The sequence below is a fragment of the Priapulus caudatus genome, unplaced genomic scaffold (genome assembly GCF_000485595.1).
Source record: "Priapulus caudatus unplaced genomic scaffold, Priapulus_caudatus-5.0.1 Scaffold6, whole genome shotgun sequence".
NCBI lineage: Eukaryota > Metazoa > Priapulida > Priapulimorpha > Priapulimorphida > Priapulidae > Priapulus > Priapulus caudatus.
In genome coordinates, this window is record NW_014577067.1 from 503,775 (window position 1) to 518,474 (window position 14,700).

At 40.0% G+C, this 14,700-nt stretch overlaps 1 protein-coding gene across 1 annotated transcript in view; it reads right to left on the reverse strand.

Annotated features, from left to right (window-relative positions):
• LOC106805204 (muscle, skeletal receptor tyrosine protein kinase-like) overlaps nucleotides 1-14,279 on the reverse strand; it is a gene marked incomplete in the record, with an annotated part of 34,456 nt that extends 20,177 nt beyond the window's left edge. The window contains 1 exon segment of the mRNA XM_014806706.1: nucleotides 13,722-14,279. Coding sequence (XP_014662192.1) covers nucleotides 13,722-13,824 — 103 coding nt within the window.
• Between the last annotated feature and the right edge of the window lie 421 nt (nucleotides 14,280-14,700).

Sequence of the window (14,700 nt, forward strand, 5' to 3'; positions counted from 1 at the left end):
ATATATACTATATATATATATATATATATATATACAGGGTTCTCCAAGCTTTTAAATTATAGCATGGGGGTGGTACTCAGTGATAGGGGTGTCCGGGAAAATTTTTGAATTGTAGAAGCTCTGAGATGCAATCTGGGACACTCTGTGTGTAAATTTGAAGCACTGCATGTGGGGTGAAAATGTTTGTTTTGCATGGGCAAAGCCATCGGAAAATTCAAAATAATAAATGGAATAAAAATACCAAAATGTAGGGGTGAACTTGCTGGTTTGCTGGTTCCAAATCGAGTTCACCTCTCATAAATAAATAATTTTTTTTGTCACCATTGACAATGGCAGGAGTGGTCGGTAAGTGTACCAGTCTACTCTACCTCGTGTTAGACTGGGTTACCTGCCCCGTAATAATGCCGTTGGAAATTAATTCACGATGTCAGCTCAGATGCAAAATATTTAAAGCAAAAGGTTATACACCATAGATAAATTTTGGTATAGGGGATATATGTATAGGGGGTCTTATGGGATAGGGAGAGGGTGACTGTTTGTACTTGTGTGTTGTACTCCCGTACCCGTAGCATCGAGACCAACGTGTATTAATTGTTTGAACTTCTCGTTTATACACCAGCATGGCGGCTGCATTTTAGGATGGTGGGGCGCCAGGCTATAAGTGCCCTTGGAGAACCCTGGTATACAAGAGCGTATTAAGAAGGTTTTAAGGCTTCTTAATACGCTCTTGATATATACCATATATTAGTATGAATGATATTTATTATAAAAGTATTATATTTAGCACATAGACGCAACCATAGTAGGTTGCAACCTACTCATACCTACACCTACTCATGCTACAAGCTAATCTCACCAGAGAACACATGACCAAATATGGTTTGATAACAAATTTCCAATTATGTGGTGAGACAAAGGGTGACAGCAATCAAAAACACAACGCAGCACATATCTGTCTATGCCGATGTGAACGAGCAATGACTTTGCCCACGTAGGACTACCAAAATCTAGAAATTCCCAGAATTTGCAGTTGAGTTGATTCCACAAATAGGTATACACTATTTTTTATACTGACACACCCTAACATACTACATATACACATTGGGTACATGTGAAAAATACACATTTAAACTACAAATAATGAATATATTTATTTTAACAAGTACCTATATATACTGTAATGTACGTAATATGCTGAACTGCTTCCCTAAATCCTACTTCTAATACGCATGCCCACTATCCACTAGCTATTGTACAACCTTGTCCGTCCAAAAACCTCAAAACTTTAACAACAAAATTCCAACGACGGGTTAATTAACGTACGTATATTTGTAATGTCTGTAATGTAACGTGTAATTTACTCGCCGCCTGTTAAATTGCAATGCCAGTACACATTACATATATGCGAGCAGCCGGTCCAACAGTGTTCCCGGAGTACACCACGCCTCGACACTGCGTACACCGCGTACCTAACCATGTAGACCTGTGAAACATCAAACAACAGGGTCCCTCCCTCCCGCGTACTAGTATACCCAGCGCAGCAGACAGCATTTTCACTACAAAAATTGACTCGAAATCATCAAAACAGGTTCAGATGCCATCGAAGCATCGGGCAAGTGTAAAAACAAATAGAACTTCTTCAAATGTAAGCTGTCCAAATGACAAACGTATCTGTGCTAAATGACTACCAGGAATGCTGAACCTGTAGGCGGGAATGTTTGAGCAAGTCTGCCTATTTGGGACAATGACACTGCCCGCGCAAGGAACCATCTTGTATCAAAACAACCATACGCCAATCCTAGACCAACCCATACATGAGCAAGATTACTTCATTCGTAACATGAGCTTGCCACATCACGAAACTGGACACAAAAGAAGATGTGTATTGTAGAGAAATGTGGACAACTGGGGAATGAAAGGAACGGGAATAGGGATTAAGGCAGGTCTTGTAAAAAGGCTCTCCTAAATTGACTTGTGGATCACACTCACAGAACACACAAAAAACGTTCATAAGTGATGAATTCACAAAACAGTACAGCATTGAAGAGATGGCCTTTTTAAATGCAGATAGTACATTTTAATAAACATACAATGTCAATGAAATTGTTTTTCGCCGAAATTCGTATATAGCCTATAGGTAAATAGTGCATAGCATACATAAGTGGCAATCACACCCACGCATACACACAGAACCACATGGGTATCAATGGTCAATGTAAAAATGCCTGCTCGGAACGACATAACACAGGTAATAAAATTTAGCATGCATCAGTGATTTCTGGGAACAGTAAATGTGTTATGAACAGTACATGTTGGCACTATTGGTGCATGCCAGTGTATTGGAAGCACATACGAAAACATTAATTCTAAGAGTAAGCAGTTAAAATTAATTTTCCATAATGCATGCCTAATGATGCCTTTATAATAATAAGACTATAACTAAATATTAAAAGGCCAGCAATTTATTTTCTTTCCCAAATAAATACGAGCAGAGTGCATTGTGGAAATAACCCATAAAAACGCGTATTTCGTTACCAACAAACCCAAATGTCGATGGCGTGGATAGGTAGCAACAGAAAACCCCAGTACACACCTACCCCACCCTCATCCCTAGCATAGGATAGCTGCTCGTGTTTAGCATAGTATGTAATAACTCATTTTCAAAACAGTGACGTACACGTTCTATACGCAGTCAATAATACTCAGTCCATGCAAGTACTGATACATTGCTGTTTCATAAAACTACAACAAATCAATGCTACGAACCTTGACAGACATAACGCGTTAAATACTGTTTTCGTGAGCCAAAACTGTACAACCTAATTTTACTTTAGCTTTGATGGTAACGAAGATGCCCATTCCCGCGAATTCTCCCCTTCGACTAAAGCTCAAAACCTGACTGATACACGCATGTTACACGCCACCACAATGACAATCCAAGGATATACCTGCCCTTGTTTGCTGCAGGTACAGCCAGACAGGTACAGCTCTGTTAATTACACCATAACTTGCCAACAGGCACTGGCAATTACCCTGTTCAGGTATTTAGATGCACACGTACAATGGCTGCGCATTTGGGCTTGTGTGTGGATGAGCGGTATGTACAGGCACGGGGGGAATATCCTACTAGCACACCTACACACCGAAATTCCCAAACATTCCTGACATTCTTCGCAATATACGCATCCTATATACGCATCCTACACACGTAGCACGGTCGTTCGCAGGGGCTGTACGGCGTAGGTGGCAGGCACTACCACTGTCTGCCGTATATTAAATTAATACCAGTTGCCGGAATTAGGCAGAACATATTGATAAAAGAGTCATACCTGTGGGCGATGGAATGCGAATCTTCGCCTATTATATCATTAGATTGTCACTTATCCCAAACAATCTGAGAGCCATTCTTGTAACGTGGGGGCGAGCGCGTGTGCGTGCTTGCGCGCGCGTGTGCGCATTTTGCAAGTGGTTCTGTGCGGAGGGAAGCTTCGCCACTGCGTTAAAGAGCAAACCCACCCTAACCGTACAACATTTGTTGCTGTTGTTACAGGTACATTCCTCGCGCAGATGCGATCGCGCCTTAGGGCGAAAGAGAGATGAACGTGGGCCACATACTTGTACACAACAACGTTCACGTACTCCGACCGACCGGCCAATGATTCAGCAGTAACGCAGATGGGGTCGTTGTCGTATCAGGTACTACAGATATGTACCCGAGGTAGTTTTAGGTTGTTTAGTATTATGTTTATATTTTTATATGAGGTATGTTTAGGGTTAGGGTTAGGGTTAGGGTTAGGGTTAGGGTTAGGGTTAGGATTAGGGTTAGGGTTAGGGTTAGGGTTAGGGCTAGGGCTAGGATTAGGGTACACTTCTGTAGTACAAGTCTGGTACACTTTGTGTATACATATATGTACCTCGGGTACATATCTGTAGTACCTGATACGACAACGACCCCTTCAGCAGCAGTAGCCCACGTGTACACGCCGGCTCGCATCTTGAGATGCCATCAGGTTCATCACCTTGTTTTCACTGGGGCGATGACTCACGGACGAACACCACGCGGCAAACATCAACGAAATTATTCGAAACGGGACATCGAACGAGACTGAGAAAAAATACGAACTGCAACAGTGCATGTGAACTCAAGAGATATCTTAATCAATCATCCGTACGTTGTTTGTCTAATTTCACGAACGAATTCCTGAATTTGTGTTGTGAAAACTGGTTTTTGGCGATGATCATATAGAGCCAGCTTCGTCGCAATCGCCTGCAATGTAATCTGCATCCATCTGGGATTGTAGGCAAATATTGCAGAAAATCTCACCGAAAGATGACGTGCCCGAAAGCGAAAGAATTTATGACAGCGTCGACAGGTACAAAATCACATACGCTAATGAGCTTTTTAAAATCACGAAAGAGTGGGGCTTTTAATTTGTACAGGGTTATTGATTTTCTAAATCTGAAACGATTTCAGTGAAAAATTTTAATAACAAATGCACATGCATGATCACAATTTGCCAGACTAGTGCAAGCCATCAACGTCACGGCACGTGTAAAGAACTTGTAAGACTAGTAATAAGAGCCGAACAGTAGAACATACTGTAATAACCTTCTCATCTGTATTTTAAAGTCACACGTCTCTGCACAGGTAATGATATCATTAGAAGGAAACGGGACTAGGTTGGCACTCTATCATTCTCAGTAGTTGACAAAAGTTAATAGAGATACAAACTGTGTGCTTGCTGTGGTGAATTTCACCTCGACAGCATGAGACATTATATACGTACCACCACATCACAACACCTCACCTACATGACATTTCATCATAACATTCCATCAACAATATAGTGCAATCCTTACTGGCCCACTACACTGCTACTAGCAGTTACCTACTCAAATTACATCACACGACAAAGGCTAATTTTAAATGAAAGTGTCAATGACACTGTAGCTCACCTTGGGTGTGATAGAAGAGGGAGGGGGATATATAAAGCAAGAGTATATAAATATATGCGAGAACTCCCATTATATAGCATATCTCCCATTATATACTCTTGATAATGATATATGCATAAGTTTTGATGCGAAAATAAATGTTTCAGATCTGAAAGTCTGAAATCTTGACGAGAGATAGCACTACGCCTAAATGATCGCGATTTTGGTTTTCGAATATCGCGCAAATAAAAGCAATAAAATATTCCAGTCAAATTACTGTAACGAAGAATCTAAAACACAATATTACACGTATATAGGTATGATTGTAGAGTTGTTAACCAGAGTTAGACGAAATAAACGTAATAGGACGTTGTCATCTCTCTCATAGGAGTAACAACTGTTTTGGGGCTAGCCTTACAGTTACACATTGATTCACATACCAAAATTTAACAAAATCTAATTAATTTAGATGGTCATTTTCATTTTTGCCAAAAAGTGGGCGTGACTCGAACGTAGGTCGACTGGCGTGCTCCAAAATAGGAAGTTCAAACCTCTCCCATAAGAGTAACAACTATATGCAATTTGAAACATGTGGGTCAAACGGTTCTTGAGTTATCGTTGACCGTAGGCAGACACTGAAATGCATAGATCTACCTAATTTGCATAATTAAAAAAACAAGTGCCGCAGAGCGACAGCGCTCATCCTAACACGTCTACTGGCGGTGACTCTGTGGTGGAGTGGTGGATCTACGTAAACCTTGTTTAGTCCCAAATGTGTTTCACCACGAGACACGCCGAAACAGTGAATGCCCACAGAGGATGGGTAGGAACCGTTCTCGAAAAGAATGTCTTCGTTTGGATCCGGTCTATGAAACCGTTGTGCCAACGAGATGGCGAGGTACGATTTACAGTGTCCTCAGATTAAAGATTTGCAAGCTTCCCATCAACGTCAGTAGCAACAACTATCTGGCAAGACAGACCCTAGGGTAAGCACTCCATGCCATTTATACGCAGCCTACAGCTGCGCGCATCAGAGCAGGGCTGCCACCTGTGAACGCAATTAAGGCAAAAACTGGCCACAGTCGCCACAACTGGCACATGCACCTGGCAGTGCCACTGGCAGCCGGCATACGTACATTGTACCCATACTGGACAGTACAGAATGCCTCATCCTAAATTTACGATTAAGGGCAGCATAAACCTTCTTAACCAAAATTTAGTTTTGAAATTTCAGCTGTGACATTGTACAGCGTCTTCAGGGCATGTATAGATTGCTCCCTAGCAACGCGCGCAGTCAAATTCTTTCTAACAAAGCAGACAGTCACAACATCCATGTTTAAAGCGCCTCCTCCGTTGAGGGTCAAAAGTGTATCCCTGACACTGTATCTTCCAGTGTCAGCAGAAAGTAAGATTCATTTGGTCCTTTCAATACTGCCAGTACCAAAAATGCTAGTCACCCGGCTGAAACAAAAAGTTTTTCAACTCGCTGACGGCCACCGCGCGGCGTCCGCCGTCAGCACCCTTGTCCTCACGAAAAATGTCTAACCATCTGCCCTGCTGCCCCATTGACGCTTTGACCTGTGACCCGTCCCCATCTTCGGCGACACGTGAATGTTTTTCCTGACCATGATGCTATACACCGACTAATCACGACGCTAGGCGAGCGCTTTAGATTTGTGCCCAATTCGCATTCCTCCCTATACCGTTAAGTTAATCGGACTGAATGTTGCGCGCCCTTCCTTTTACCACCTCTTGACCCTTTGGACGCCCCAGCTTTCGACAGCACAACTCGTCTTGACGATGCCCGCCCAACGACGCCAATATCCGGGACCGTACGTCGGAGCGCGTTAAGATTTGTGCCAAACTCCGTTGACGGACGACCGGACGACCTCGGACGGACGGACATCAACGCGATTCTACCAAGCTGCATCTGACTAGTCGATGAGCTAAAATCAAAAACCTGTGTGACGATGTTTTGGGCGCCAGTCCTCACTTCATCACAACGCCAGAAAATAGCAAACAATCCATTAAACCTGAAGCTGACTTATGGCCATTTTCCATTTCGTGCACGTGGCCCGAATGTAGGCACGACCTGGCCTGTCGCGCCAAAATAGGACGCTCAAAACCTTCCCATAGGCAGGTGACAAACCATATATCACATTTGAACTCCGTGCCCCGCCAACACACCACAACCCACACCCGCCCCCGCCCCACAACCACCAGTGGGGTCAAACGGTTCTTGAGTTATCGTTGACCGTAGCCAAATGTTGACGGACGGACGTACGATGGGCGACACCCCATGGAAATAGCTCAGCTTGACGATGTCAAGGCGAGCTAAAAATAAACACGAATGGGTACACATAACACAATTTTACAGCAAATTTAAAACAAATCAGCATCGATTTGGGGAAGTAAAATATAATAATATAATTGTAGTAATTCAATCAGGTTAAATTAAATCAGTTAATATATCAGTGCCACATACTATAGTAATCAATTATAAATCACATAATGACATAATCAAATGAATACATAATGGCGTAATAAAATAATAAAATAATCATTTAAATATGGGTTGGGGGTGCTTCGTTAGGAAGGGTAATCAGAAACTGGCCACGAGATTTTTTTAAATTTTATAGAATATTTCTGTCAGGCAATAACATACAATGTGAATAATATTCTCTAAAAAGTATATTAAAAAAACGAAACTAAATAGTTAGACATAAGAGCCTGCCAAAATCCATACACCAAAATCGATCAGATTTAATGCAGCAATAGCAACTAATTAGACTTCAATTGAAAACCGCAGTGTAGTCTGGTTTGTTACTGGCATAGACCACCGCGTGGGTGTAATGATTTGTACTGTGATGCGAATAAAGCCGGTTTTCTCATTAATGACATCTATTGAATACGCCATCCCCCCCCCCAACTAACCCACACAAACACAATCTTACGCAGGAATTGCCTTTCACGTCACACACTAAATAGTTGTTAGGTTGAAAATTGCACACTGGTATACAAGGGTATTAAATTACATAGAGATAGTTACATTTGTATCATATTTGCTTTATAAATTATATAATAATAACATTTTCGTTTAAATAATAACATATAATTTACTTTATGAAATGAAATTGCAGTATGGTTAAAGGCTTTTGCATTTTGCTGAAAGTAAAATTGTACAACACAGAAAATTAGCAACATTTACTAGTCTATAGTGATAGGGATATACAATTTAAAACTTAATTATATGGAATGAGTGTTATAATTTATCTTAATATACAGAACATATTAATTGACAATTACAATGGTTTCCACACGTTGGAATGTGCAACAAAAATACATATATATATATATACGTGTGAAACAAAGCCAAAATTGGCTCAATTCCATGAAGAAATAGCTAGCTTTTTCATGTTTTCCAAGATTTTGGTGATGTGATCTGTTACAAAGGTTTCTGTTATGTATTTTTTTTTTTAGATCAGCTGGTCTGTTGGAGTTCAGTAAAGCCTCTTCAGTCTTCATTGTGATACTCCCAGCGGATTAAAAGAGGACAATGATGATGGAATTATTTTTAAGCCAAATACACCTATTTAAAAATAACCAAAAGTCTTCAACACACTGTGTCAGGAAGCAAAAGGGGGACAATAAGTCTAGAAGGTTTTTAGTTTATTATGATCTTTGTGGCAAAAAAACAATATGTATATATATATATATATGTGTATACATACACAAGTTCAAGTACAAGTTCAAGTAAAATTTATTTTCATCGGTATATAATGAACATTATTAACATAAGCTAAGAGCTTTTGCACCGATATCAAACAAGAGTAAATAGATAGTGATTAAAACATGTATGATAAAAACTGCGTAACTGCAGTGTTACTATCACATAATTGGCCGAATCTTCAACTACGCCATAAAGAGAACCGACTCAACCTTCTCAACAAAATTATTTCTGGAAGTGTCGCGATCCCCAAAGTCAAGTACAACAGGATGGGTCCATCGCGCACACGGATCAAAAACGACAACAAGCTTGCAGTCAATCAGTCATTAGAACCTCGCAAGGGGAATTCAAAATCTCATTCTTTCCACGGACCATCATGGACTGGAATGTCTGCACGCAGACCGTGATCGACACTATCAGTGTCGCAGTCGCGGCCGAGGGCGCCTAATTTCACCACGCCCCATCACCTGCGTCATAATACGCATATACGCGGTCGACGCAGTACTATCATCAAGATCAAGATCAAATAGATAGTAATTAAACATGTAATCTAACTACTGAAAAGTAATGGTAGCAATTAAAACATATAGACAGTTGCCTTTAAAAACAATATTTTATATTGTTAAATATTGTTATATATATATCAAGAGTACATAATAGAGATATTGAGATATAGACATATAGAGATATAGATATATAGAGATATATATCTATTATGTACTCTTGATATATATATATAGTTAATTATTTTATTAATATATATACACATTTCTGTTATGCGACTGACATATATATATATATATATATATATAACTGATATATATATATATAACAATATTTAACAATATAAATATTGTTTTTAAAGGCAAGTTCTGTCTATATGTTTTAATTGCTACCATTACTTTTAACAAATTTATTATTAAACAATACAGAACTTCAAAATCGTGGACTTTGGGTGCTGCCGTGAGACATCCAACTGTGCTACCCCATGATTGACGAAGTTGCCTTTTGAATGTTATTGCTATTATAAAAGTTCATGTTTGATATAACGGAACTCGGATGTTAGTAGATGACAAAGGTATATATCACAAAATATATGAACATTACTTAATACTAGGACTTTATTAGTATTTAACATCAATATTTATCCTCTCAGTGTGATCAGGTTAACTTTTTTTGGCTGGCCAACTAATGGTAATGAACATACAAATTATAAGCAAACTTAATGGTATTGATTCTCACTTTACAGTGTTTATGAATTTTAATGACCTTCAATAAAGGTAATTACACCCACACACGCACGCACGCACACGCACGCACGCACGCACGCACGCACGCACGCACACACACACATACAATGTACATTTACAAGTGTAGCACCAACAAAACTAGCCCCATTAACAAAATTCTGAGGCCAAACAACAAAAACAACACCAATGGTGGCAACAATAACATCATACCATAATCCCCCAGTTATTTAATAAATAATAACTAAAATCCATATCATATGATCAAACAGTCTACCAAACAGATGTTGTGATACCCGTATGTATGCTTTCTAAAATATTCTATAGAGTGACGGCTGTAAAACTGTTTGTGGCTGTCGGCAAAATCATTTATTTTTACTTTACCGACTGCAATTCTTTACCCAATTACTGGTCAACCTTTCTCGTAATTCGAAAACCTGCATCGCGTACCATTACACCTATGACTTCGTCCAATTTTCAGCATCACAGTTTATTTCGTGGTAAACATGGCAATTTTCATCGCAAGCGAAATCGGCATAAATGATCCGTGGTTCAACAACAGGGCATGTGTGTGTGCAATGTCAACAACACGCACACGGAGGTGTTTTCAAATACAGCCGATTAAATTTTCTTCGTGACATTGAAGAACATTCAACCGGATCAATGTGCTTGGTGCGATCATGCGATGTTTATTTGTTAAATTGATGGTTTATCGAATGACTGAAAATACCGATTGCTTAAGTGAGCTCATCTAAATAAAGGCATATGAAATTTAAAACTACCTTTCATTTAATGTGTTACATATGCCTAAAATATAAATACCCACAAACACAGCTACACCTATAAATGTATTATACAGGGATATTTATGTATATTTAATGGAAAACATCTCAAGATAAACTCATTCACTCAGAGTTGTTCAGATAACTAAGATATTACTGTAGACATTACTGACGTTATTCGAACAATGCATGGATAGGGGCACGAGCACAGGAATTGGGACAAGGTCATTCAGGTGGATAACAAACATTTCCAAAGGGCTCCATTGGGCAGATGTCTCAGACTGTGAACAGTCCTACGTAGCATTACAGTAGAACACTAGCACAATGTACATGCATGCAGTTTTATTTACAGAATGTCCACATATTCAGTACAGTTTCACACTGTGCCGACATACAGAATGACGTGTGTACGCACGTGTCTATTGTTATATATATGGAATCTGGGGTTGCTGTCTGTCTAGACTAGACTACATAAAATTTTCAAAATACAAGCTTGGTTGTACTTGTCAGAGACTCGAAATTACTATGCCACTACAGCTTATATTACCATTTTATTGCATGACGTGACTACATCGCATTAAAAATGATCTATATGACTACAAAGTGACGGGATTAAGGTTGCCCGGCAGCTGGTAATACAACGAAATCTTCACTCACAAACACGACTAGATTGTTTCCCATCGTCCCTTTCCACTACCCAAAGTCTAACCTACTTCTACTCTATACTGGCCACCATCAACATACTGAAGATTCTGCCAACGAATCTATATGACTGAACGAATAAGTAATTTTCTTGAGAAAAATATCTACTCTTACAGGGTTCGATAATAATATTCGATATAAGGACAGCAAGCAGTTTTGCTGCCTGCTTTCAACATTGGCGGCAATTACTTGCTGCCAAGAAATTCCTAACAAACCATAGTAGAAGAACCAAAGATTCTGCATGTGTGAGTAAATTTGCTGCCTGCCTTTTTCTCTGGCAGCAAGTACTTGCTTTCTGCTAAAAAAAACGTTCAATTCACGTCCCGTCCATGTAACAAGATTCATTTATAATTAATTATTCATGGTTCTTGATTATAAATGTAACCTTAAATTTTTGCGTTATATTTTTTTACATGACAGGGGTGATTTTTAATCATATTTTCACGCAATCCATCAGACATACAAAAAAGAAATATCTGGCAGATGGTGCACATGCAGTTACTTGTCTTAATTTTAATTAAATCCTACAAAGTACAGCATGAATGCAATCATGCATCATATTTTACTCCAACACCATCATATTAAACTGTCACACGTGACGATTTCATGACACATTCCCCAAACAGCTAATGACCATATAAATATGCAAATAAGATGCAGTAACCATTTCAATGACACCATTAGGAAATATAGCAGTGCCAATGTTAGTGTTGTTGTAGTTGGCAGCGTTGGTGGTGGTGCTGGTGAGTATCAATACTAGTAGTAGTACATTGTAAGTGGTACAAGAACGATACAGGTAACGTGAATGACGACGAAGATGCAAAATGTTGTACTTGATAGCGTTGCATTGACGCTTCCATTGCTTGTTGATTCAGTGAGAACAGAAGGGAGGTAACTGCTGTGTGCATGTGCACGCACGTGTCTGTGCATGTGTGTGTGCGTGCGTGCGTGTTTGCGTGCGTCTGCACGCGTGTTGATGGGAAGAACCTTCTGGTCGACTGGTGTAAAAGTCACTGACACATACGTTCCGTTTATTACGCTTCATTTATGTGCTGTGATTATCTGTACAATAGACTAAATTTGAATAGCTGCCTAACAGCCATTGTCTGCTGTCTGCAATTTGCTCAGCATATTATACTTATAGAAAGAAATAATTTAAATGTTATGTTTTGGCAAAATCTACCTATGTTCTCCATGTTTCAAAAGTTGTTTTGCCATGTACTGTTCTAGCACATACACCAACAACAAGATTACCTTGATTACCAGCAGAAAGATATGTTTACACGATGCGAAATAAGACACTGTTGTATTGTTACATTTTATCTTTTTGGTGTATAAACCATCAATCAAAATACAATGACACCCCCATGAGTATGTGATCGGTTCATCCTACTAAAGGAACCAACATATATGATGGGGTTAGCATTCAGTTCTGAAATTTCGAATTAGGATTAGGTTATGGTTAGAGTTTTGTCCTGATGCACCCCTCCCCCTGATGTATAATTACTGAGGTCGTGGTGATAATGATATGTATACAAGCCCAAAAGAGCTAATTTAAGAGTTACCACTATACCTACGCGTACGTAGCCATTCCGAACCTTTATCTCTACAAAAGGAAAAGGTTGAGGAGTCAAGGACTACATAGTCAGAGCTATCTCAACAGTGTGCGGTGGTTCTTTTATCTTGTGGATCAAATGGCTGCGATGCGTACTGATGCAACTAATGTACAGCAAACTCAGTATACCAGTGACATTGCAGTGAAAATTCAAGGGAAGCAAAGACAGATAAATTATAGACACATCGTTGCCTTCTTTTGGCATGCAAGATGGTGTTTATCCAACCCAGACCACTACTACAAGTTAGTGTAGTAATTGACATCATATAATTTGAGTATAAGTATAACCATCTACAAATAATAACCTGGACCCTTTAGGCTTTAGTTATGCTCATAGGGTCTATGCCCTCCAGGGTACTACCGGAGGGTACCCTGGGTACGGTTCGATATATCGTGTAAATATCTGATATGGTTAGGGTTAGGGAGTAGGCGTAGGCGACTCCCTAGACTCGTTAGTGGAGTAGGCGAGGTACGGTCCGTCATATCAGATAGTACCAGGGTACGTTCCGATATATCGAACCGTACCCAGGGTACCCTCCGATAGTAGGGCCTACCCTGGGGGACATAGACCCTCTCAGCTTTAGTTATGTATCCACATGACACGGAGACAGACTATAGTATAGCACTAGCAGTATAACCTAATATTCCGTATGAAATAAATATACAATAATACCAAGGACCTTTATATACTCGGTAATACCAAATACACTTACATGCAATATTTTCAGAAGGGCCTGACCGTGCAGTGACGGATGAGCCAAATCTTGAAAGCAGCAGAAGGGCGGCAATTCTTAACACTGTCGTGAAGATTTTCATTTCTCCACCTGCACTTGCAAGGAGCCTGCCATTGTCGGCCCAAATAAAGCCAAAGGCGTCCTACATTATTCCTGCTTTCTCCATCGATGTGAACGCAAGATCCCACCAGCCGATTACCTTGTTTGAATAACGCAACCACTCAAATGAATGAAAACCTGTCCATGACCATGGGCGATGGGCACCCCATTAGAGCACCAACGGCAACGCCACCACACAACAACAATCAATGTTCCAATACATAAACTACGACCGCCGGTTGTTTTTCACGCCATTCCAACACCGGTGTAGCCGGCAAACGACCATGATAAACACAGCAGAGTTGGACGAGAGTGTACAGAATCTTGTGGACTCGCCAGAAACTTCCGGTTGACGTCAGCTATATGCGTCGGCTGAGACATTCGTACGTGTTTGCCTCACTCAGGCTCAAGCCCGACTGGCAAGCCGGCTGGCTGCTACAGTCACAACAATCCCAGAATGCAGCACGGGTGTTGGAAAAACCAGGAGCCGGCGCCAGCGTTCCCACTTACAAGGAAAATTAGACCCTGCGAAAATTATAATAACGTTGAGAAGAAAATAATAGAAAAAGAAAGCAGCAGAAATGACAGAGCACACTAATTTATTTGTATAATCAAAGGCGGAGATCAGAGCAGGCTAGAGTCTAGACAGATACACACCATAAAGCTAGTTGCACAATAATGACACACGGGCAAATAGTGTCTCTATTTACCCCCAATGACTGAAACAATGGCATAGTACTAACAAATATGAAATCTGAATTATTGCGACAGTATTTTCCATCCTCAATCAGTCCATCACTCAGCACACTTAATCATGGTGCCACATGGATGTATACAAATACATGGACATGTTCACAAT